Source organism: Sarcophilus harrisii, chromosome 2 (genome assembly GCF_902635505.1).
Source record: "Sarcophilus harrisii chromosome 2, mSarHar1.11, whole genome shotgun sequence".
NCBI classification, from domain to species: domain Eukaryota; kingdom Metazoa; phylum Chordata; class Mammalia; order Dasyuromorphia; family Dasyuridae; genus Sarcophilus; species Sarcophilus harrisii.
Genome location: NC_045427.1, coordinates 431,139,035 through 431,165,667, shown reverse-complemented (window position 1 = coordinate 431,165,667; position 26,633 = coordinate 431,139,035). Strand labels below are relative to the sequence as shown.

At 34.3% G+C, this 26,633-nt stretch overlaps 1 protein-coding gene across 2 annotated transcripts in view; it reads right to left on the bottom strand.

The window, feature by feature from the left end:
* CTNNBL1 (catenin beta like 1) overlaps positions 1-26,633 on the bottom strand; it is a 204,729-nt gene that overhangs the window by 134,174 nt on the left and 43,922 nt on the right. The window contains exons 2-4 of one of the 2 annotated variants that reach the window (XM_031954059.1): positions 9,117-9,305; positions 4,002-4,108; positions 1,090-1,229 (exon numbers count right to left, since the gene is read on the bottom strand). In XM_031954059.1, the coding sequence (XP_031809919.1) occupies positions 1,090-1,229; positions 4,002-4,108; positions 9,117-9,305 (436 nt within the window). Of the gene's footprint in view, positions 1-1,089; positions 1,230-4,001; positions 4,109-9,110; positions 9,306-26,633 lie in introns of both variants that reach the window. The other variant, XM_031954058.1, reaches the window with a different exon arrangement.

Below are 26,633 nucleotides of genomic sequence, written 5' to 3'. Positions count from 1 at the left end.
ATGGGTTATGTCAATAAAAAGTTATTATAATAATAAAAAAAAGCTAGAAAAAAAATAAAAAAAAAGAAAAAAAAGAAAACTATATATTAGCATTATCTATTAGGATGTCCTATTGTATTGTTATTGATTTTGTGAAATGTTTCTAAATTAAATTTTCATCTGGTTTAGGGCCTACTCCAGGGAGTTGAGGGCTGCATGTAGCTGTTAGGGATTATATAGTACTTGTGGTCAAAAGTGTCAAATAGAGCAAAATCTTGTTACACTATGAATCTATAATCTGCAAAAAGATCCTTAATGCTATCACATTAAAAATTTATGTGAAGCAGTGGAAATATCTTAAGATCACCTTCCCAAGAAGCTTATATTAAGAATATCCACTGATTTATTTCAGTAAGAATTATCAGTAAGAAAAGAATCTACTTAGACATGATCTTATGAGATTTCTGATGTTAATCAGAAAAATTAACAAAACTTAGAGAAAAAAGTTCACCTAAGAATATTATAGTCAAGCAGGCTAACAACTCTTGTTTCCCACCACTGAAAATCAGGATTCAACTGTAAATGAAAAAGAATACAATTTGAACTTTTACCTGATCCTTAAATACATGTCCATATTTTTAAAAACCACCTGAGGATCTTGCACATTTACAAGTCCCTTCTGCACAGGTAGATGAAAAGCACACTGCATTTTTCACAGGCCAGGCACCACGAAAGAAAATGCATACAAGGAACCAGCAAAGCAGACAGCCAGGGGAGGGCAGCATCCTGGTGGGTAGATGAAGAACTACAAGTCTGTCTTACTTGTCTCTATTATAAATCCCCAAATCCTAACCATGAAAAATTAAAGCTAGTTATCACACGAAAAAAAATATGACAGAAAATCTAAGAACTAATGGGGATAAATAAGAGAATGATTGTTTAAGATGTATTAATAGACAAAAAATGAACAAAAAAAAATATAAATTTCAAGAGAGGAGATAAGGAAACAGAAATTTAGGTTGTGAAAAATCATATAAGACCTACAAGAGAAGTTAAATATAGCCACCTCAAAAGTAGCCAATTTTCTATTAACAACAGAAATAAGGATATCTGTATTATCGTGTCCAAGCAGTCCAAGAAGACTCTGCACAGCATTTAGCTCCACTAATAAATGATATAGATCCGGCATGGTTGCCACCACATGCATTTCTTGAATAATGTCATTTAAATCCAGTTCAGATTCCATAAACCTGTGGATGAAAATAAAAATGTATAGCATTAGTGGAAAGTCCCATCAAAAAGCATATCCTATCACCTTTATGATGTAGTAGTACTAAAGAAGAAATATCTGCACAACTTAAAAAGTGAGAGAATCTGTCAAAGTGTCTACAACAGACCAACCAAGAGGTACACTCAAACATTATACTTTCACATAGTTTAATTGGAAAATTGATCTTTTCATTACAAAAAAACAATCCTATATTCAGATCTCATTACATCGTGCTCTTCCTTCTCAGTCACAAACTAGCATTTAAAGCATTCTACAACATTAAATAAAGCTCATACAGGCCTGTGAGTTGGCTATCATTACTCCACAGAGCTACAATCCAATCCGTTACCTTGGACATAAATTACCTAGCTTATCCACTAACTTTCTACTCTTTACCTTACAATCTTATGGAAGAGATACATCTGAAGTTGTAAAGAACACAGGTAGTTCCACACAGCAATAAAAGTATAATCTGGGAACAGAGATTAAGCATATTTTTTTCTCTAAATATATGATCTGGTACTAAAAACTTGAAAATTTAACAAACTCCCAGAAAAATAAACAAAGGTTACAAATCCACAACTAGGAGTGACTCTGCTAGGCAAATAATTTTCTTCCACAAAACCCATGCCTTTGGGCTACTCTCCCTCTGAGAAGGCTTTGTTTTGGGGCATCAGGCTTATATCAAACAATAGGTGCTTTGCCAACTAGAAGGGCTTAAATGAGAAAACGATAGCAAAGCAACAAAACTACATATCACAACAGTAAGTAAGCCAAGATATGAAGGAGTCAATGACTCGCCAGTATAACAGAGAATGTGTCAACTGTCAGCTTCCATGAATGTCTTGCAAATACCCAAAAGCACTCTTAATCATAGATCGAGTGTCAGCATTGACCAGCAAAGCAACTGCAATGGGTGAATACTGGTTCCAAAGGAAACAAAAGATGATTGTAAGGACTTCTGACTGACTGGAGCTTACCACATACAAATAATACAACTATAACTCTGAAAAAGACAAACAATACATACAAAAGAGGTTGCCCAAAATTCAACAGCAAAAAGTATATCCTTGGGGAAGATGGTATTGGGTGGAAAGGGCACAGAGTGAAAAGTGATGGTTACATGAGGAGAATTGTCTATTGTATTTTAAATGCACCCAAATGAAAAAAGAGGCATTTTTGAGTATGCGATCAAAATGACAATTGCATCTAAGGAAAAATAAATTTAAAGGTTTCCAATCTTGATCGGAGAAGTTCATTCAAATATGCTCAAGCAATTTTCATCTTAATTGCACCTCACTGAGACTAGAGAATTACCAAAGACACTGCACCAGTAAGAATTCAAAAGCTCAAGGTTAAAACACAATGTAGTTTTTGAACTGTATTTAGCCATCAAAAAATATTTTTCACATTTAAATTTGGTATTCAAATGTTCCAATGTCTAAAAGGGGAATACATTATATAAATGGAAAAAGGGTATGATTTTTGAAAGGTCCTTTTCATTGAAAATAATTTCCTTAAGTGTTGTGTACAACAAATTTTGTAGAGCTCCCTTCACATTCCATAAGATGTCTTTAAAGTAATAGTATTCTAAGTCAGTTAAAATGCATTAAGTAAGTAAAGTGGTGAATATGTAAAATGGAGTTTGAAGGCCTCCAATTTTGTAAGTCAAGAGTGATGATACATTTTTAACTTTCACCTTTCACATGCAGGCCATTGATCTATATTATATGCAAGAATAGACTATAATCAGATGTTCTGAGAAAATCTGATGTGGCAGAGAGACCCTAGACTGGGGAATGATAAAATTTGGATTTTAGTTCTGTTTCTGTTGTGACTGTAATATTTAAATCCTTGATGTCTAGGTTTCCTTGAACTCTGAAAAAGCCAAAATATCACCAATGTTGGTTCTCTTCCATTAATGCATATCACAATCCCTCTATATTTCACTAGTTGCTATCACTTAAAAATTATACCTGGTACCCAAACATCAGAAGGTAAAATTTCTTCCCATTTAGTGAGATGGGCCCTATAAAATGAAATAGTTTACTGGGTCTCTGCTTAAAGACCTTTCAGCTTTCCAGCAAGCAAATCTAGTTAGGCCCAAAATATACCTAAATTACATCAAAATCCACCCTATTAATAAGCTATGCTATAGTGAATTACCAGTGTAGGAAAAACAATTTAAAAAATAAACAGCTTGGGAAAGCTAAGCCAAAGTAAGAAGAGAGACTAACCTAAAAGTGTCTCTAACAGCTTCAGTTGTGAATTACATCATTTTGTCAATGATAGCATCACCATTAATATGTCATCCAGCTGTTTCAGTCACATGTGACTTTGTGACCCTATTTTGGGGTTTTCTTAGCAAAGATATTGGAGTGGTTTGCCATTTCCTTCTCTAGCTCATTTTATGGATGAGGAAATTCACCTCAAAGTGACTTGCTTGGTGTCACATAATTAGTAAGTGTTTGGGATTATATTTGATCTCAGGTCTTCCTGACTTAAGGTCCAGTGTACTCTAGTCACTGAGCCACCAAGCTGCCTCACCATTAACAGTAGTCTAGGTAATATCAATTTTTAAATTAAAAAAAATTCAAATAAAACCTTAACATCAAAGAATACCAGAATACAGCTCTCATTAGAAAACAAAGGCTTTGAGAAAAATTAGAAAATGCAAACAGAGGGAAGGAAATAGGTAACTGGGAGAGAAGGAGTAAGGAGAGGTTTAACAGTAAGGAGGAGAATATCTTACTTCTCAGGATTGTCTGGAAACTTGATCCGTAGCTCTTGGTTTTTATAGGACCTCTTCTCAAATGTGAGAATCATTTTCTTCACTGAGCTTTCATCTAGAGGTTCATCCTGGTTCAAATAAACACATAAATAAAAATCAACTTCAGCCCTTAGTGATATCTTCTTCTCTGAACTCTACTAGCCTTCATTTATTATATGTACTTCATTTGGCACTTATATCATGCCTTATATTGTTAGCTGCCTAGTACGAAGTATATATCTTTTCTCTGAAACTAGAATGCAAATCCTACAGGCTAAGACTCAAGTCGTAAACACCTCTGAATTCCCCAAAGCAGCTAAAAAACCGTTTTGTACATAAAAATATATTAACTAAATCAGATTAATTAAAAGAGAAGAGTTGGAAGAAAAACAAAGAACCATCTAAGATTTGATCAAACCCATTCCTAGTCTTCAGATAACAATCAACAACTCAAGTTCTTGGAAGTCAACAATCATATCTTTGTTTACTTTTACATCTCCCCTACAACATGCATTATATAATCACATAGAGCAAGTAAATACTCAAAGAGGAAAGAAGTGATAAAAAGAATCATTAAGCTAATTATTTATAACAATGAAATTCACAGAACCAGAGAATATAAAGGAAAACTCTTAACTTCATTTTATAAATGAGGAAACTGAGGTTCAGTAAGATCATTCTGATAATGAAAAGTAAAGTTAACACTAATGCTAAGGTCTGACCTACCTATTGATGCTCTATTATCTGTCTTCTATTATCAAGGCTAAAAATTAAGATGTAATTCAAATTTCGTATCTGAAATAAACATAATTATAAAACTAGCTAAGTCATTTTTTGTTGTTTCTTCAATATTTCTACTGATGGTTTGTTAGAAATGTGTCCACTGTTCCTCTTAGTTATCTCCTAGTCATAATACCAAGAACCAAGCTGGCAACTAATACCTCAAAGCAGCCTCAAAAACAGAAACAGCTGAAAGCCCACAACAGGACAGTAGAAAGATGAGTTTCTAAAAAGGCATTTAAACAACGTTTAAATTAGCACTTTAGAGATTCCTTACAACCATTTTATTTTAGGGTTTTGTTTTTTTTTCATTTTAATTCAATTCTTTTTAATCCATTTGATTTTTGCTTTTCTTCTTCTAGATTGTCCTTCACTTCTCTGTATTTGCATTCCCAATCTATTATTCTCTTTTGTTTTGAGATTTGCCACTGTGGATTTTAATTTATTGTGCCAATAATTTTTGCTGTGTAGGCCATAAATTCAGATCTCCTTTGAACCACTCAGGAATAATGTGCTGTGGTGCTGCCATGTTTTCACAATCTGTAAGACCCTCTGTCTTGTCAAGTTTTGAATAATCTCTTTTTATTGTGTAGTTATTTATTTATTCAAAGATGCTTGAACTTGTTTACTAGATCAAGAAGCCATATTTCCTTTTGTTATTAATATTTTCCCTGCTGATTACCTGCAAGTCTTGGTCTTTGAGTTTACTTCTTTCTGAGATCTTACGTCACTTCAGTCTTTTTTTTTTTTTTTTTTCACTCGGATTTTCCCCTATCCACTTTCTAAATCTGGCCCCTCTGATGGTAGTTTCCTTGGGGGCTGAAATTCAAAGTGTCTCAGGCTTCTCACACATTTAGCAATTTAGGACTGACCAGAGTAGGTCTCTAACCTAGGTGCTTTGAGGATGGTCAGAATTGACTTCAGCTAGATGCTGTATTCCAGTGGTTCTCAAAGTATGGTCTAGAGAATCCTGGGTATCTCTGAAACCCTTTTAGAGGGTCTACAAGTTCAAAAATAATTTTTATTTCCAATATGGTAAATGTCTATAAATATAATCCAAATAAACAAAGACGCTTTGGAGATATCCTCAATAATTTTTAATAGGATAAAGATACTGAAAACAAAAGTTTGAGAACCACTGCTGTATTCCTTCCCTCAAGTTCAGTGGAATGTAAACAACTGACACATTGTCTTGTTTGCTCTCTGCACAATTCAGAGAGCTGCTGGTACTTGGGTTGCTGCTGGTGCTACTGGCTTGTCCACCCCAGTGCCAGCAAACAGTTGGTGGCCTTGCCAAGCTAGTGCTATAGGATTGTGGCTTCCAGCAGGCTCTTGCTTCTGAAGGGTTGCCACTTGATGAGTTGTCTATCTGTCACTACCCAAGCAAATTTCCATAGCCTGAAGATGGCACTGAGAAGAGGGAAGAGATATCTGGGGATGGAGTTAGATTTTATTGTTAAGCCCTAATCTATGTGTAAAGGCACCTGATAGTACAGTCTTAGTGCTGGTAGTGTGCACCAGCATGGTAGAGAGGTACCAAATTTTTTTCTTTTACCTTCTTTTGGGTTATGAGTGTCCTAGAGCATGATCTTTGGCACACAATTGTTTTGAAAAGGTCTGAGAGGTCATGGAAATCAGAGAAAATGTCTAGTTGCTCACATCTTATTGCTCACATTCAATTCAATTCCATAAATATTTAAGTTCCTACTATGTATAAAATTCTGGAAATTTAAAGACAAAATTAAGATAACTCCTCCCAAGGAGGTATCTGTTACACTAGTGGGGGGATGCAACCATAAATGTGGATATATAAATACTAAATTTATATAAAGTAACAATGCCAATTAATTTCAAGATAGAGTGGGTTCCAACTACTTGGGATAAGACAGTGAATTAAGAGAGATCTATATAAGAGACAGCTTCTGAGCTATGCTTTTTAAGGAAGACAGATTCAATGAGATATAGATATCATTTTCTCCAATCCTTCCCATATGTCCCCATTCTCTTTTTTAAGTTCCTGACTCAAGTTCCATTGCCAAATAGGTCCTGACCACAAAACATACTTAAATTTATAAGAATTGCTATTTAAAAGAAAACCCTTAGAGCAGTCCTTCTGAAAAACAAATTATTGTTCCCTACCAATTTCATAAATTCCAATTCTGATTTGGGTAGCTATTCTGAAATGGGGTACACCTCTACCTATATGTTCATTTAAGCAAAAATATTTTTTAAACTTTGCATTTTTTTTTTTATTTAGAGGTTTCTGGAGTCATTTATTGAGTTCTACTATCTATATATCCAAAACAAACTATTACTTGGCCACTGGGGTGAAATGCTCCAATACTATCACTAAACTTTTACTAAAATTATCTAGATTGATAAAGAAAGGTTACCTCATCCTCAAGAGGCTCAGATAAAGACAGACTTTATTCTTCCTGGATAACTCAAAAGACAAAAGCATACCAGAATACAGACTGTTTACAGGTCTCCCCAATTCCTAGCCTCTCCACGGCTTTTGCTTTCTTCCTTTAATTTCTCTCAAGCAGCAGGGGAATAGTGAATTATCAGTCTCTACTATCAGCCACAACAGCATCACCAATAGCTCAACATCAGAAACCAGAGGGAGATTTCAGAAAGATGAATGTTGGTGATGCAGTACAAAAAGGACAATAATATTTTACAAGGTCACATGACTACACAGTGGCAAATATCACTTGTTTTTCATCAAATGGGATTTTGGTCGCAGGGAGAAAATAACTCCTGGACTTGTAGCCATCTATGTGTCATTTTTACAAAATGATGTCTTCTCCCCTGTCCCTTAAGAGAAAGGCTAGTCCCACATTAGATTTCTGTCTCCTAGGCTTGAAACCACTTACCCATGACAGCTACTATCCTAATCCTTTAGTCTGGGCCTTGCCCTACATGGGAATTATGCCCGCCAATTAACTGTTGCCGTAGGGCTAACAGATTGAAGAGGAACTGGGAAGGAGGTAGGAGGGAAGAATACTACATGTCATCTAAATCCTCACAGAGCTGCTGCATTTTGAAAGGACTGTGAGAAGTCCAAAAAACATTTCCCACTAATGTGGGAATTTACAAAATGTCACCCCTGGAGAATCAGACTCCAAATTTAGGACTGATGAAAAGCTTTTTATGAGATGGTACATAAAAATAAAACTGGTTTTATAACTTAGTTTTTTGTTTAATTTTAGCTAAGTTCACATTTAGCCAAAGAACTCAGTCCCCTCCTTAAGACTGGAATGCCATATGTTCATAAGATCTACAAAGCAGGACAGTTAAAACCCTATTCATTCTTTGAAGATCATCTCTAATGCACTCCCCTACATAAAGTCTTTCCTTATCCCTTTAACCAAGAGTGATTCCTCCTATCCCTGAATTCTCTTACATACTTTTAAACTCCATTCTGTGTCATATATATGTACATGCTCTCATAGACATGTACATAATAATGATAGCACAATGCAGTAGAAAGAGCAATGGAGCTTAGAGACTGAAGAGCTAGGCTCCAGTTCCACCCTTCTTCTTTACTAAATAACTAAGTGCTTCTGGGCAAGTTATTTTTCATTTCTGAGATGAAGGCAGCACAGTACAACACTGTAGTGCATACAGGACTCTGTATGTGGAGTCAGGAAAATCTTGAGTTCAAATTTCACCTCAGATATGCTGTGTCAAATCACACAAGGCATTTAGCCTTCTTGTGCCTCATTTTCTTCATCTATAAATTAAGATAGTTAAATCAGAAGCGAAGGTTCTCTTAGCTTTAAATCTGTGATCTGAAAATCCTATGATCTAGAAAAATATCTACCTGATTCTTATATACTATAAAAATAAAAGTTATTATGTTTTATTACTCTCTATGATAAGTTCTTTTGAGAACTAGGTATTTCACCCAAATACCTACTAGTATAGTACCTCCCACATAGGAGATGCTCAATAATAATAATAATAATAATAATGAAATCCAAGTATAAGAGAACTCCCAAACAGTTAAGAATGAATTTTCATAATTCAAATTGAACAAAATATCAGAGAGGAACAAATACAAACTAAAAATAAAGTTGTTTAATTAGCAAAGATAAAGGGTTTGTTTTAGTTTCATTTTTAATTCACTGATGCATTAATATTAAAATGATTCCTTTACAGTGAAAAAATTTTCAAAGAATTTTAAGAAATACAAGTAAAAAACACATCTATTTGTCACAAGAAAAGAATTATAACAAATACCACTTTTTTGTCATAATTCATTTCTGAAGACAAGGTTCTCCAAATTCCCACAGCTCTTACCCTTACCCTCACCTCTTCTTCTTCCTCTTCTCCCTCCTTGTCAATCATCTGAAGCAGCTTCTTTTTGTCATCATCAGCTTCTTCCACTGCTGTTCCTTCTTCCTCCCTATAGCGACTTCGCTCTCGGGCTCCAGCTTGCTTTCGCCGTGTCTTCAGTTCCTCTTCTTCATCATCACGGGGCCGTTTTGTACCCCTGTTTGGCTAAGAGAAAACAAAAATCAAAAAATGCCAAGTTGGGAGGGAAGTTAGCAATTGCCTAATATAACTACTCATTTTATTGATGAGGAAATGCCAGATCAGTAAATTACATGGAGTAGAGCTGAAACTAAAATCCATGACTTTTGATTCTTCAGTCAATGCTCTTTCCATAATAGCAACAAATCTTGATTTTGTGTTTTCCAGCTTGGCTGATCAGACCTTTTTTTTTTTTTTTTTTTTTTTTTTTGATTTTAAAAGGTGGAAGGTAGCAATTCATAAATAACATTCATTAAAATGAGACTTCCCTTATATGTGGCAACTAATTTGGCTCTATTCATATTCCATGAAATACAAAATTCTTATTTGTTCTCTGTTTCATCCCTATTTTACCATTTGTGAATTTTTACCATTTGTAAATAAATGTCAAGAGGATGCTAGGCACTGTAACGTACACCAGTGATTTGTTAATACAGATAAATTTCCATTGTACAGGTTACATAGCTGACTTGTAACTGGCCACTAAGCTGATAGCCCCAAGACACCAGAGGTAAAAGACTATTCCCATCTATAATTAAGCTTCTGGTGACTCCACAAACCAGGTGCTTCAGCTATACTAAGCATATGACATTGCTTAGCAAATTTAAATTATACAATTTGGTTTGTAGGGTACCACCTGCTTTTCTTCACTCTATTCCCAGTCTCCCTGGGACAGATAATAATTTGATATTATCACAACCTATTTCCATAAATATAAAAATCCACTATAGTCATTATATATCAATCCTAAAAAACCTGTTGAAAACATGCCAATAATTTAAGACTATTAAAAAGTATGAAATCACTTCCATGTAGAAAAAAAAAGAGAGGAAACTTGCTTGATCCAACAACGTCTTCAAACTGGAAATCTGCAGCTACCCAGCAGGTAAGAACTTCAGCCCCTCGGGAGCACTAATTCTTTTAGGTTCATAAAACCAGGCCTGCTGTGATTCTGATTAGCATGAGCTTGCTGTAGCAGCCAAGTTAGGCAACCTCACTATGAAAAGCAGATTTCAGGATTGTTTATTCTTTGGGGGCAGAAGAAAAAAGCGGTGGACTACTATTAAAAGGAAAAAAGAAAACAGTGCCATAATCATGAAATGCAAAATGGATACCAAGTGGCAACCTCTCTTTTACATATATCTCTCAACACACGTATAAATTCACGTGACCCTTTGAAACATACTATTATAGTCATACCTAGAAAAGACTTTCAACCTCTAATAACATCTAGTGAAATAGCACCTGCCTCTGAGGGATCCAAAGCAGGTCCTTTCATCTTTACCACATTTCTATTTTACAAATGGGGAAATGACATATTCAAGATTGTACAGGAAGAACTACTACAAAGACCCAAGAGTCTCCAATTCCTACTCCTGCTTTGTCCTGATCTGACAGGCCTTCCCTAGACAGCAGTTTTTGAAACTGCTCTCTAGAGAGGGCTCAATCAACAATGATTCCTGTAATCCATACTTCCAACAGATTCTGTGCAGAATAGTAAAAATGAAGGTATTTAGGAGAAGAATATAAACCCTCATTAATCAGTCAGTGAGTGTCTACTAATCCCTTACTATGTCCTAGAAGCTAGGGTTAAAAGACAAACATGAAACAATTCCTGTCCTTGAAAAACTTACATTTTCTTATAGAAAATCACACACACACACACACACACACACACACACACACACTTACACACTTTTAAAATATACATATATACAAATTAAAACAACAATCACGAGAAAGAATAATTGCTGGGAAATTTGGAAAATTTGGATACAAATAAAAACCCTATTATCACCTGGTTGAACTAAATATGGGGTCAGTCATAAAGCTAAATAAAGCCTTAAGAGATATGATCCTGAATGCCAACAGGGAACATATATAAATTACCTAGAAGAGAATTATCTTCTTATTGTTACTGAATTAAATGTCCATTCAATGAAAATTTTGTGTGAGTAGAACATCATTCCATGACCCCTTCCTCTCCCCTCAATCTCCTCACCATCCTAGACCATTAGTGAGATTCTAGTTTATTTAGAACCAATCCTCAGGGTTATGGATAGCATTCAACATTAAATCATGGGGGAAATGAAGTGGTATAAGGAAAAGAGAGCAGCGATTTGGAGTCAGAGAATCTGCCTTGGAATCTAGTTCTGGCATTTATTACTTGTAAGGCACTGGTTAAGTCACTTTAATTTTTGAAGTCCTAGTTTTCTTATCTATAAAATGAAATGACTGGATCAGGTGATCTCTAAAGTCTCTTTCTAGCCCCAAATTCTTTGCGATTTTGACCCTGAGAATCTAAATCTTAACCACTTGAGAAGAGTTTGGGGCAATTTATACATTTATAGGACATAGCTCCCACCCAAAGAGTTCAGTGGAATTTTATATTCTAAAACCCCTTACTTTCTTCTCTCTATAAACTGAGAAGGTTGGATTTTATTTCTATGATCATTCTAGCTCTGTAACAGTCTGTGTTCAATCCCACCCAATTCTCCCCACAAAAAAAAAAAAACAAAAAAAAACCAAAAAAAAAATCTATTAATAATAGTAGCAACCTGAACAAGAAAGGTATATTGAAGACCTACTAACCCAGAAGCAATCAAAAGAGATAGTACCAAAAGACAAGGAAAAAACACAAAAGTACTGCAAGATGCAAATGTAAAAGTATTTCTCACTCACTACAAAAAAGATCCAAAGAAAGATATATGGCACTAACACCTTTACTCTGTTGTACAAGGCTGGTCTCAAGAAGTTTATTTAAGTTCCTGAGAGGAGAGACTGTTTCATTCTGTATATTTATTTATATCTCAAGTTTCAAGCACAGTGTCTAGTACATAGTAAATATTTAATAAATTCTTGTGATTGATACATACTGGTCACTTTGGAGGATTTTTTGGTATATTGCAAAATGTTTGGAAACCTTCAAGATAAAGAAATGTCAAGAGAAATTGATTTTAATGAAGTCATCTTTTTATGATTTCTGCTGCCACAAAACTAGAAAAAATAATTAACTGTTAATATCTACAATACCAATACACTGGCTTAGACAAACAAGATTTTTCACACCCTATTTTAGGACTACTGTACAATGGTGACATCCACTGACTATTTGTTGGGTCCCAAACTCAGAACTGGTTGACCTTCAAGGATATCAACCCCAAGCAGAAAAAGCTTATGAAATGTTTCATAATTGCTGGAAACTAAAAGCACTTTATAAGAAAAGATTCCCACTAGACACAGAAATAAAATTTATCACATGAAAGCTCTGAAAGAGTTAAAAATTAAATAAGCATTTATTTGCCTTAGCTACTTCCTGCATACTCAGACAATATCCAACCTAAGCTCTGGGTTTTTGTTTTTATTTCTGTCTCTGTCTCTGTCTCTCTCCTTTTTTTTTTTTTTTTTTAAATTAAAAAGCAGTGAGAAGCTATAGCCATAATGAGGGGCTATGGGAACATGCAGTTATTTTGGGTTTAAAGTAATGTACCATAGGAAGAGACTACATCACCAGAACGAATCCTAAATTAAAACTCCACTATGAAATCAACTCCATTTCCTCTGAGCATGCAATCTATATTATCAGCATTTATGATCTATTTCAATCTCAATTATAATTTGGGGTGAGAGGGTATGAAAAGAGAGATTTCTATAATATGTAATAAGAGTATTATTATGATAAATTATGAAAATGTACAGAATATAATTAATACAAAGATGACATTTGTATCAGAAGACAATTACGCAAGAAATGATATGGAAGAATAAAAATAGGAGGAAAAGACCAAAATTAATCTAATATACAAATTTATAGGAGTAAAGTAAATCTATGTTGCAAGCTTAGAAGATTTTTACCAACTCTTCTAAATCCTTAAGGCTTCCTCTGATAAAAGTGTTTATAATATATTAACCAACAATAGTTATTTAAAAATTAATAAATATCTGCTTATATAGAAAATATAATATGGATTTTTATTTACATATGCTGACTCCTACAAAAAAGAATTAAGTTTTTTTTTAAAGATACTCATAAAGGCATTTTAATTATAACAAAATGGCAGAAATAATTTTTAATTTTTATCTTTTATTTTAACAGCAGATAAAATGAACATTTCTATACACTTAGTATAACAAGAAAATTATCTCTATTATATATAATTTCTTATAAATATGTATTAAATTCAACATATAACTATTTTTTTATTAAAGCTTTTTATTTACAAAACATATGCATGAGTAATTTTTCAACATTGATACTTGCAAAACCCTTCTGTTCCAAATTTTCCCCTCCTTTCTCTCACCCTCTCGCCTAGATGGCAGGTAGACCAATACATTAAATAAGTTAAAATATATGTTAAATCCAATATATGTATACATATTTATACAGTTATCTTGCTGCACAAGAAAAATCAGATCAAGAAGGAAGAAAAAAAAAACTGCAAAAGAAAACAAAATGCAAGCAAATGACAACAGAGAGAATAAGAATGCTATGTTGTGTTATACCCTCTGTCCCCAAGGTTCTCTCTCTGGGTATAGATGGTTCTCTTTATCACTGAACAAGTAGAACTGATTTGGTTCATCTCATTGTTGAAGAGAGCCACGTCCATCTGAATTGATCATCATATAGTATTGTTGTTGCCTTGTATAATGACACCCCGGTTCTGCTCATTTCACTTAGCATCTGTTCATGTAAATCTCTCCAGGTCTCTCTGAAATCATCTTGCTGATCGTTTCTTACAGAACAATAACATTCTATAACATTCATACACTATAACTTATTCAGCCATTCTCCAATTGAAAAGCATCCACATAATTTTCAGTTTCTTGCCACTACAAAAAGAGCTGCCACAAACATTTTTGCACGTGTGGGTCCCTTTTCCTTCTTTAATATCCCTTTGGGATATAAGCCCCGTAGAAACACTGCTGGATCAAAGGGTATGCACAGTTTGATAACTTTTTGAGTGTAGTTCCAAACTGCTCTCTAGAATGGTTGGATTTGTTTACAGTTCTACTTACAATGTCTCAGTGTCCCGCTTCTCCCTCATCCCCTCCAACATTAGTCTTTTCCTATCATCTTAGCCAATCTGAGTGATGTGTAGTGGTATCTCAGAGTTGCCTTAATTTGCATTTTTCTGATCAATAGTGATTTGGAGCACCTTTCATATGACTACAAATAGTTTCAATTTCCTCATCTGAAAATTGTCTGTTCATATCCTTTGACCATTTATCAACTGGAGAATGGCTTGAACTATTATAAATTTGAGTCAATTCTCTATATATTTTAGAAATGAGGCCTTTATCAGAATCTCTTAATGTATGTAAAAATGTTTTCCCAGTTTATTGCTTCCCTTCTAATCTTGTCTGCATTAGTTTTGTTTGTACAAAAAAACTTTTTAACTTAATACAATCAAAATTATCTCTTTTGTGATTAATAATTATCTCTAGTTCTTCTTTGGTCACAAATTCCTTCCTCCTCCACAAATCTGAGAGGTAAACTATGCTATATTCTTCTAATTTTTTTATAATATCATTCTTTATGTCTAGATCATGAACCCATTTCGACCTTATCTCAAGTATATGGTGTTGGGTGTGGGTCAATGTATATCAACATATAACTTTCAAACCCAGCTTTTCTTTAATTCTTTCTGGCCTTTCACTCTTTTCAGAAAGCACACACACACATATACATTTTTCAGATTTTTGTTTGTTTGCTACTACTACCTGTCTCCCTCTCTGCCTGCTCTTCCACCCTAGGAATGGAAAACAAAAGAAAAACAAATCCCATTAAACAAATATGCAAACAAAATAAATTCCTATACTGATCATATGGACCTGTTTCATCATCAGCCTAGAATTGATTTGCCATTTGCCTTGAGAAGTGTTCTTAAGTCTTTCAAGATTGTCTTCACAAAGTTGCTATTACTATATAAATTGTTCTGGATTTGTTCACTTTATTCTGCATTAATATATGTAAATTTTCTAAAACCATCCCATTCACCAGTTCTGGTAACACATTAATATTCTATTACATTCATCTATATTAAGTTGTTTAGCCACAGCTTATAGTTTCCAGTTCTTTGATAGAATTAAAAAAAAAAAAAGCTGCTTGCTATACATATTTTTCTAATATACTTCCTTTTCCTCTTTAAATCTTTTTGGGATAAAGGCTTAGCACTAATAGTGTTGGGTCAAAAGGCACATATAGTTTTGTGATTTTCTGAGCATAGTTGCAGACTATGTTCCTTTTCGGAACAATTTTAAAGGGCCTCAAATTAAATGTGTAACGTTTACATTTCTGCCAAAACCAACTGACTGTAACTACTCAAAGGGTAGTCTCAGACAATAAACATTTATTAAGCATCTACTATTGGGCTAAGTGCTGGAGAAACAAAAAAAGATATGAAACAATCTCTACTCTCAGAGCTCACATTGAAATGGGAGGAGATAACAAGTAAACAACTATATATTAACAAGATTAACAAGAATAAATTGAATATAATCAATAGAAGGAAGACAATAGCATTAAGGGGGCTGGTCAGGCTTCCTATAAAAGATGAGATTTTAGGTAGAATCTGAAGGAAGCCAGAAGACAGAAATGAGGACAGAGAGCATTTCAGAAATGGAGGACAGCCAGTGAAATGTCCAATAATAAGATAGCATCTTATGTACAGAGAGCTATATCACTGGATCTCAAAGTATATGAGGGTGAGGTATAAAAAGAGGGGAAGAGGATTAATGAAAGGTTCTGAATGTCAAAGAGACTTTATTTTGAATTATGAAGTTTAAAGGGAGCCACTGGAATTTACTGGGGATAGAGGAATGCCAAGAAGGCATGACATATTCAGACCTTTGCTTTAGAAAGATCACTGACCACTGAGTAGAAAATGGGTTGCAGTGAGGAGAGTCTTTCCTTGTGGAAAGAATTCTTTCTTTCTTTCTTTCTTTTTTAGTTCTATCAAAAAACTGGAAACTATGGGCAGTGGCTAAACTCAACTTAGATGAACGTAACAGAATATTAATGTGTTACCAGAACTAGTGAAAGGGACAAGAGATGTCTAAAGGGAATGGCCAATGTTAAGGCTACTGATAAAAAAAAAAAAAAAAGGCATATTAACACTATGGTAGAATTATGAATTGCATCAAACATTCTGAAAAGCAATATAGAATTTTGCTTCTTAAAAAAATGATGAATGATGCCAGTTCCAATAGTCTTGTGATGAAGAGAGTCATCTGCACCTAGAGAGAGGAGTGTGGGAACTGAATGTGGATCACAATACAACATATTCACTCTTCTTGTTTTTGCATTTTGTTTTTTTACTCATTTACTTTCTTTTTTTGATCTGATTCCTCTTGTGCAGCAAGAGAGTTGTATAAATATATTTATACATATTGGATTTAACATATTTTAACATGCTTAACATATATTAAATTGCTTGCCATAACATATATGTATACAAAGACCTCACAACTAAGGGGACTCCTCTTTGCAACATCCCGCCCCCAACAAAAGTCAAAGACAGAAAGACCCTATACGCCAAAGTATCTAGACTAACATTTTTTATGTATATTAGAAAAGCACTAGAAACAATGTTCACCAAGTGGAGGAATACCTAAACAAGTTCTAGTACCTGAATGTACTGGAATATTACTATGTCATTAGAAACCATAAATAAGAATAATCCAGAGAAGAATTAGAAGTAAACTCAACAAGTATTTACTGAGTTATCCTCAAAGGAAAGGCACTGGGGAAGACAGAGAAGGAATAGGAAGGAAAAGGAGGGGTAGGGGCTGGGGGTGGGGGTGAGATTTGAACTAAATCTTGGAAGATGGTCAGGGAAAACAGGGCATGGAAATAAGAAAGAGAATTACATGCATTGGAGCCAATATCAAAAAGATACAAGGCAAGGTGATGATGTGTCATGGAGGATTTTCTTAAATGGATGAAATCACAGGTATGCGTACAAGTCATTTTTTAATAAAAGCATAGATTTTTTTTTTTTTTTTGGTTCAGTTGATATGTTAGTTTTGCTCAACTGTTTCTCCTACATTCTTTCTTCTTGTTGTTGAAAGGAATAACTTTCGGGTAGAGAAAGATAAAGGATCTATTTGGAAATGAAAGAGATGTAAAAACAAAAGATATTAATAACAATTTAAAATAAAAATAAATAGCACAGTGCAACTTATCCCTCCTGGAGAAGGGTCTTCACATTCCCCAGGAAGAAAATAACTGGGATTCAATGTGAAAAAAAATTTTAAAAAGGATCAGAAGAGGTAGAAGGGAGATTGTAGAATGAAGAAACAGAAAGAAGAGAAAGAAATTCAAACTAAACAACTGGAGCTTGAAAATAACAATTTTTAGGTTCTTGTGTGGATTCTCTCAAGGAGAAAGGGTTTCATTTGTTCTTCAAATCATAGTGAAGTAGATTCACAAAGTCTCTCAAATAAGAGATCATCCAAGAAAGGTCAAAGCAAGAAGAAAAAAATTAGTGGTGATTAGTGGCATAACTGAAGAGTTTCACTGAAGTAGTTTATTAACTTGATAACAGCAATTAAGAAATCACTCTCCTCTTGCCTCCATTACTTTCCTCCTCATCTCCCACCTTCCCATCCCAGAAGAACCTCTACTTTGAGGTTATACTTCTCTGACTGATGACTCCATTCCCAGAATCACCATTTTAGGAAATACTTCAAGCCATGATTCATCTCACTTATTCTCTATATTTTTGCCCATTACTGCCCTGTTCCAGGTCTTTAGAGGGAAGAGAGGTAAGGAAAGGTGAGAAGGGAAACAGAGAAGAAAGGAGGAAGAGAAAGGAAGGGAACCAGGAAGTAAGGAAAAAAGATCCTTGCATTTAAGAAGCTACATTGAAGTGTGCTCTCTTTCCATTTTTGTTTCTTCCTCTCTTTGCTAAAGGCAAGAGCAACAAATGATTTTTTTTAAACTTGTCTTAATGATCATTTCACTTTGCAAAAGGTGGAGGAACAAACAAGGGGGAATTCTATTTTGGACCTAACAAACTTCAAAGGGTGAAGAGAAAAAAGTAGAAATAGAATTTTATAGACTAAAATTCTAGAAGGAAAATTCAACCCAGGAGAGGAAGAAATTCTCAAAAATGGAATACTGAAGACAGTTAAAAGAAACAATGTAAATAAAAGTAAATAAAACAAAGAGTAGCCATCGGTAGCCCCTGTCAATATGTAGAATGATATACAAAACTTAACTGATTTTGAGTTTAAGAAGACATATAAATAAGAGACAAACAAAAATAGATACCAGAGAATGGATACAAAAATATGTCACAATAATATCAGAGGTACCAAGAGTGTGAATACTTAGAACAAGTTGAAATGGCTTCCCAAAAAGGGAGACATCATCACTATGTCGGATGGATGGAAGGAAGAAAGGATGATAACCGACAAACTGAGGAAAGGCAGAGCAGCTCAATTCTTATTTTGCTTCTGTTTTTCCTAGCAAGAAATTTTACTTTAGATTAGAAAGGGAAAAAATTACTTTTGTATTAGAGAAAGCAAAAAAATTGAGTAGTTGACACTTAAGATGAGTACAAGTACAGTAAGAAAGTACCTCAATGCCCTTGAAAGCTGCAGACATTTGCCTCAGAAGAACATCCTCAGATACCAAAACAACAACAACAACAAAAAAAACAAATAACTGTTGAAACTATTTGTGATACTTGAAAGATTATGGAGAACTGGAGAACTATTTCAAGACCAGAGAAGAGTAAATGTCTAGAAGTTTTTAAAAGGAGGCACAGAAAGAATGAAAATTGCACTTTGAGTCCATTAATTTGATTTTGACTCCCAGAAAAATTCTAAAAGACAGAAGCAAGAGGAAGTTGAGACAACATGTAGAAAAGTAATCAGAAGATCACAAAAAGCCAGTAAAGTTTAATCAAAACAAGTCATGCCAGAATAACTTTATTTTCTATTTTGACATGGATACCAAACTGGTAAATCAAAGGAAGAGTACAGATAAGTTTTCCTAGATTTAACAAAGTATTTGTAAAAATCTCTCATGCCATTCTTATGCAAAAGTGGTGAACTATGAGCTAGGTAACAATACAATTAAAGGGATCTGGAACTGGATATTTAGCCTGATTCACAGAATCACAAAATTTCACAGTTGGAAGGCATTCCAGGACATCTAGTCCAACCTATACCTTAAAAAATAGTCCTTTTAAATTCTGGAGTTAACTGGTACGTGATAGATTATTCAGTCTTTGGTTAGAGATGTCCAATAGGTAGTGGGAAACTTAGCACCTCTTCCCAAGGCAGCCCATTCTATTTTGGGATAGCTCTAATGGCTGGGAAATTTTTTCCTAACATTAAATCTCAATTTACCTCTTTGCCACGCTTACCTTCTGATCTTAGTTTTAACCTCTGAGGGCAAGCAAAATTTCAAATACTTAAGAACAGTTCTCATGTTTCCTTGTCTTTTCTTTTTCAAGCTAAACATTTTACTCTTTCAACCAACCTTCATATGAAAGGAGGTATGGTGAAACGCAGAAATAACTGGATTTGGTGTGGGAAAGATCTGGGTTTGAATCCCTCTCAGACCAGTGCTAGGCCCTGGGCAAGTCATTTTAACCCTTCTATTCCTGTTTCTTCATCAGTACAAATGAAAGAGCTGAACTCAAAAACTTCTAAAATCCCTTCTACTCTATATGACATCAATTTGAGGCCATTCACCACGCTGGTCATCCCACCTATGGACATCCTCCAGAACAGCAGGGCTCTTCACAAAAAAGCAGAGCCTGGAATATTAGGGATAAAATCTGATTTGAGCAAAGTAAAGCAGGACCTTCACTTCATTTCCCTGAAAGCTATAATTCTTAATACAATCTAATATTGCACTTATTTTCTTAGCTATCATATCACACTGCTAATTGAAATTAAGTCTAAAATCTGTTAAAATTACCACATCTTCTATAACTAAACTACTGACTAGGCATGTTTTCCCTATCTTATATAATCAAACTTTTTTTTAACTAATTGTAAAAAAATTCTGCATTTAAGTACATTCTGAATGATTAGCACTTTTTCTTTTTTTTCTTTTTAATTTATTTAATAGCCTTTTATTTACAGGTTATATGCATGGGTAACTTTACAGCATTAACAATTGCTAAACCTCTTGTTCCAATTTTTCACTTCTTACCCCCCCCCCACTTCCTCCCCTAGATGGCAGGATGACCAGTAGATGTTAAATACATTAAAATATAAATTAGATACACAATAAGTATACATGACCAAACCGTTATTTTGCTGTACAAAAAGAATCAGACTTTGAAATATTGTACAATTAGCTTGTGAAGGAAATCAAAAATGCAGGTGGGCATAAATATAGGGATTGGGAATTCAATGTAATGGTTTTTAGTCATCTCCCAGAGTTCTTTTTCTGGGCATAGCTAGTTCAGTTCATTACTGCTCCATTAGAAATGATTTGGTTGATCTCCTGGCTGAGGTTGGCCTGGTCCATCAGAACTGGTCATCATATAGTATTGTTGTTGAAGTATATAATGATCTCCTGGTCCTGCTCATTTCACTCAGCATCAGTTCATGTAAGTCTCTCCAGGCCTTTCTGAAATTATCCTGTTGGTCATTTCTTACAGAACAGTAATATTCCATAATTTTCATATACCACAATTTATTCAGCCATTCTCCAACTGATGGACATCCATTCAGTTTCCAGTTTTTAGTCACTACAAAAAGGGCTGCCACAAACATTCGTGCACATACAGGTCCCTTTCCCTTCTTTGTAATCTCTTTGGGATATAATCCCAGTAGTAACACTGCTGGGTCAAAGGGTATGCACAGTTTAATAACTTTTTGAGCATAGTTCCAAACTATTCTCCAAAATGGTTGGATTCGTTCACAACTTCACCAACAATGCTTCAATGTCCCAGTTTTCCCGCATCCCCTCCAACAATCATCATTATTTTTTCCTGTCATCTTAGCCAATCTGACAGGTGTGTAGTGGTATCTTAGAGTTGTCTTAATTTGCATTTCTCTGATTAATAATGACTTGGAGCATCTTTTCATATGACTAGAAATAGTTTCAATTTCTTCATCTGAGAATTGTCTGTTCATATCCTTTGACCATTTTTCAATTGGAGAATGGCTTGATTTTTTATAAATTAGAGTTAATTCTCTATATATTTTGGAAATGAGGCCTTTATCAGAACCTTTGACTGTAAAAATATTTTCCCAGTTTATTGCTTCCCTTCTAATCTTGTCTGCATTAGTTTTGTTTGTACAAAAACTTTTCAGTTTGGTATAATCGAAATTTTCTATTTTGTGATCAGTAATGATCTCTAGTTCTGCTTTGGTCATAAAGTCCTTCCCCTTCCACAGGTCTGAGAGGTAAACTATTCTGTGTTCCTCTAATTTATTAATAATTTCATTCTTTATGCCTAGGTCATGAACCCATTTTGACCTTATCTTGGTGTATGGTGTTAAGTGTGGATCAATGCCTAGTTTCTGCCATATTTGTTTCCAATTTTCCCAGCAATTTTTATCAAACAGTAAGTTCTTATCCCAAAAGCTGGGGTCTTTGGGTTTGTCAAAGACTAGGTTGCTATATTTGTTGATTGTTTTATCCCTTGAACCTAACCTATTCCACTGATCAACTAATCTATTCCTTAGCCAATACCAAATGGTTTTGGTAACTGCTATGATTAGCACTTTTTCAAAGAGTAGCCATCCGTAGCCCCTGTCAACATGAAAGGAAGTTTCCAAGGGAGCATTCCAAGATACACAGTGCTTGGTATGTGGTGTTTAACAAAGATATAGATGGCATATTTACCAAATTTGCAGAAAATACAAAGAGATAGTTAAGACACTGAATAATAAATGCAAAAAGAACTTGAGAGCCAAAACCAAGAGTCTTGCATTTTAGATGGATAAAGAGTCAAAGAATGTAAATTTACATTCTCAAAATAACTGCAAACTATTAACAACCATAAGAAAAATTATTCCACATCACTAAAAATAAAGTGAAATTCAAATTAAAAGAAAACCTCTAACACTATATCTCATACCTACAAATTGACAAAGATGACAAAAGTAAGAACTAGTCCAATGAGGTGCAGAGGCAAAGGGACCCTATTAGTGTTGGTTAAATTGATCTAACCATTCTGAAAAGCAGTTTGAAATTATGCCTAAAAAAGTGAATAAAATATCCAAACTTTCTGATCTGGAGATGCCAATGCTAAGCATATACTACCAGTACTACTACCACCATCACCACCATCCTAGAAGATGAAAAACAAGGCTATATGCTCCAAAAAAAAAATTTAGCAGTACTATTTACATTAGCAAAGAACTGGGAATGAAAACAGATTCACTCATTGGAGAACAGTCAAACAAATTGTGATACACAAATTAAATGGAATATAATAGCTATAAGAAATGATAAATACAAAAGAAAAAACAGAGAAACACGGGAAGGCTTTTATGACTTGATAAAAATGAAATAAGCAAAATAAAAATAATATACACATGATTATAAAAATATCAATGAAAAGGATTAAAAAAATCAAAATTGAATGTTGAACAATTATAATAATACAGTCCCAAAGAAAAGATATCAAAACGTATCTCTCTCCTTTTTGCACAAAGAATTACAGGCATAGAACATTCCATATATTACTGATTTTGATTGTGTTCATTAATTTTGCTGAACTGCTTTTTGTTTTCTTCCTTGTTATAAGGATTAATTCTTTGGGTGAGTGAGGGAGAGAAATATATTGTACTGGGAAATGAAATTGATATAAAAACAAAAAATGGTAACCAAAATATTTTTTAAAGGAAAGTCATGTCTTGACAAACTAGAATAGTAAACTGAGTCCAGTGAAATTTAATTGGTATCAATGTAAAGTCTTGGAGTTCAAAAAGTTAACCTTGCAAATAAAAGAGAGAAAAGTTAGGGTTAAATAGCAGTATGAAAAAAATATAAATATTTTGGTGGACTGCAAGCTCATTTTAAATAATCAATGCAATATGGAAGTAAAAAGTAAAAAAAAAAAAAAAAAAAAAAGACTTACGATTACCTTAAAAGGAGCATAGGAAAAGGCAATAGTCTTGTACAATTCTCTGGTCAGATCTTATCTGAAGTTACACTATGGAAACTATATTTTAGGAAGGACAAAGACAAGCTAGCAAGCTTACAAAGGAGTATAATCATGCTGGGGAAGAATCTCAAAGTCATAAGATTAATAAAGATCAATTCAAGGAATTGACTATATTTGACCTGGGAGAAAAAAAACTCAGGGACACAATAGCTGTGTCTGAAGGAATGTTTTGTGGGACAGAAGCCATACTTTTGCTTGTTATAGCAGGGAGAATTATGAGTAATTGGTGGATACTGCAGAGAGGCAAATTTAGACTTAATTTGAGGAGAAATGCCCCAATAATTGGAGTTATTCAGAAGTGGAATAAGGGTCTTAGGAAGTAGTGGGTTCCTCTCAATAAGGAATACTCAAGCAAACAATGGATAACCAATAGTCAAATATGCTCTAAAAAAGAACTGGAGGGTATACAATGGTTGGGTTAGATGATCACTAATCATGTGTGAAAACAAACTCAATTCTATGAAGAAACCAGAAAAAAAAAAATTGAGGATATAAAGGTCTCTACCCCAGACTTATAGGAAAACAGATAACTTCAGAAAAGATTCAAAGAAAAAGCAGCAAATACTGGGAAATAAGATTTGTTTAAATAGCTGATACAGTTTAGCTCCTATATTTTAATCAATAGAAAAAGAAGGCCTAAAATGTTGAATGATTAAGATCATAAACAGTGTCACCTGGGACTATAGTCCTGGTCTCCTGACTCCCAGTTCTATGAATATTCTAAGATGTTAAACTATCTCAAATTAAAGGGTTGAACAGTGAATATATGTAAAAAGGGAAAGGTTTAGAAATGAACTAAAATCACAGAACTATTTAAGGCTACAATAGTTGAGGGTACAGGCTAACACTGACTCAAGAATGAGTTGAAGAAAGGGTTCCTGAGGAAAGGGAGACACAGTTATAAATGACAATTTGGGTTCCATCCTTGAAAAAAGGTCTATAACAACTCTGAGATACTACTACACACCTGTCAGACTGGCTAGAATGACAGGGAAAGATAATGCGGAATGTTGGAAGGGATGTGGGAAAACAGGGACACTAATACATTGTTGGTGGAACTGTGAATACATCCAACCATTCTGGAGAGCAATTTGGAACTATGCTCAAAAAGTAATCAAACTGTGCATACCCTTTGATCTATCAGTGTTACTACTGGGCTTATATCCCAAGGAGATCATAAAGAAGGGAAAGGGACCTGTATGTGCACGAATATTTGTGGCAGCCCTGTTTGTAGTGGCTAGAAACTGGAAAAATGATGCCCATCAATTGAAGAATGGCTGAATAAATTGTGGTATATGAATATTATGGAATATTATTGTTCTGTAAGAAATGACCAACAGGATGATTTCAGAAAGGCTGGAGAGACTTACACGAACTGATGCTGAGTGAAACGAGCAGGACCAAGAGATCATTATATACTTCAACAACAATACTGTATGATGACCAATTCTGATGGACTTGGCCATCCTCAGCAATGAGATCAACCAAATCATTTCCAATGGAGCAGTAATGAACTGAACCAGCTATGCCCAGAGAAAGAACTCTGGGAGATGACTAAAAACCATTACATTGAATTCCTAGTCCCTATATTTTTGCCCACCTGCATTTTGGATTTCCTTACAGGCTAATTGTACAGTATTTCAGAGTCTGATTCTTTTTGTATAGCAAAATAACGGTCTGGTCATGCATACTTATATTTAACATCTGCTGGTCATCCTGCCATCTGGGGGAGGGGGGGAGGGGAAGGAGGGGAGAAATTGGAACAAGAGGTTTGGCAATTGTCAATGCTGTAAAGTTACCCATACATATAACCTGTAAATAAAAGGCTATTAAATAAAAAGAAAAGAAAAGAAAAAAGGTCTATAATCTCTAGGAAGAGGTAAGGAAGATAAATTTTTGAGTTCTTCAAGGAGAATCTCAAATTTTTTTTTATTCTTGTAACATCCTCTTAGCTGATTTCTTAATATCCCTGCAACATCTGAAAAAGGCCATATGGGATAATGCATATGAGATAACATGTATAAGAGATACCTATATAAGGGACATGTGAATTCAAATCAACTCTGATTTGGAGAAAAGGAAGTGGGGGGGGGAGTTTAGAGGGGATTTTTGTTTTTAGTTTTCAGATGCCTTTTTTTGAAATAAATGAAGCCACATGGAGTGACACAAATAAATATTTAAGATTCACTGTTGTGACAAAATTTTAAATGCTCACCAACCATTTACTGTTAACTTTTCCTATCACCATTTGTCAGACTAAAGTAGAGGTTACAAACATTCATTTTACCAGACTGCAATGAATGGCCTGACCCAGAAGTTGTAAGTAATCTGCAATAATGAGTTTTCCCTTTCCCTTGCTCTATGTATTCACTGATGACATTTTGCAACTAGGACTTCTGGCTTAATCAATATTTGCTGTTAAAAGAAAAAAAAAAAATCATCCAAAGTTAACAATCAGGGCTCCACTACAAATTTGCTTAAAGTACCACATGTTAAATAAAAAAAGTTAAATAATCCCTAATGAAACACAACCAGAGCCCCAAAATCTAAATTTACAACAGGAAACTGTCCAAGATAGTCAGAAAAAACCTAATCTTATACTTAACAATGCCTCAATGAACAATGTTATTTATCATACATTCACATGCAAGTGTGCTTTTCTCCTAAAAAGCCTGAAAAACATACAGTAGACTTTAGTGAGTTATAGCCATTTCTATCCCAATTTTGCTACTATTCATTCAACAAGAATTTATTAAGCACCTACTTACTATCTAAATAGCAGAATAGAAAGAAAAAAATAGCATAGAAGGGGAGGGGGGGAGTGGGAGAACAATCAACAATTACCAACTGCCCTGAGTCACAAAACAGGACAAAGAACAAACTCACTATAAGCTTTAAAATAAAAATAAAGTTTTTAAAATACTTAGTCCTATGTTATTAATGTGATAGCTCTGATTGCTCCTCATGGTAAGATACCAGTGTCTAGACTAAAACAAAAAAACCCTGATAATACCAAAATCCAAATTAAAGATTTAAACATTTTACATTATTGGCTAATATTTATCGTTAGGATTTATGATCCAAATCATTATGAAAAAGACTATATTGTGAATTTTATTCCTACAAAAAGTACATTTTTAGTGTTACT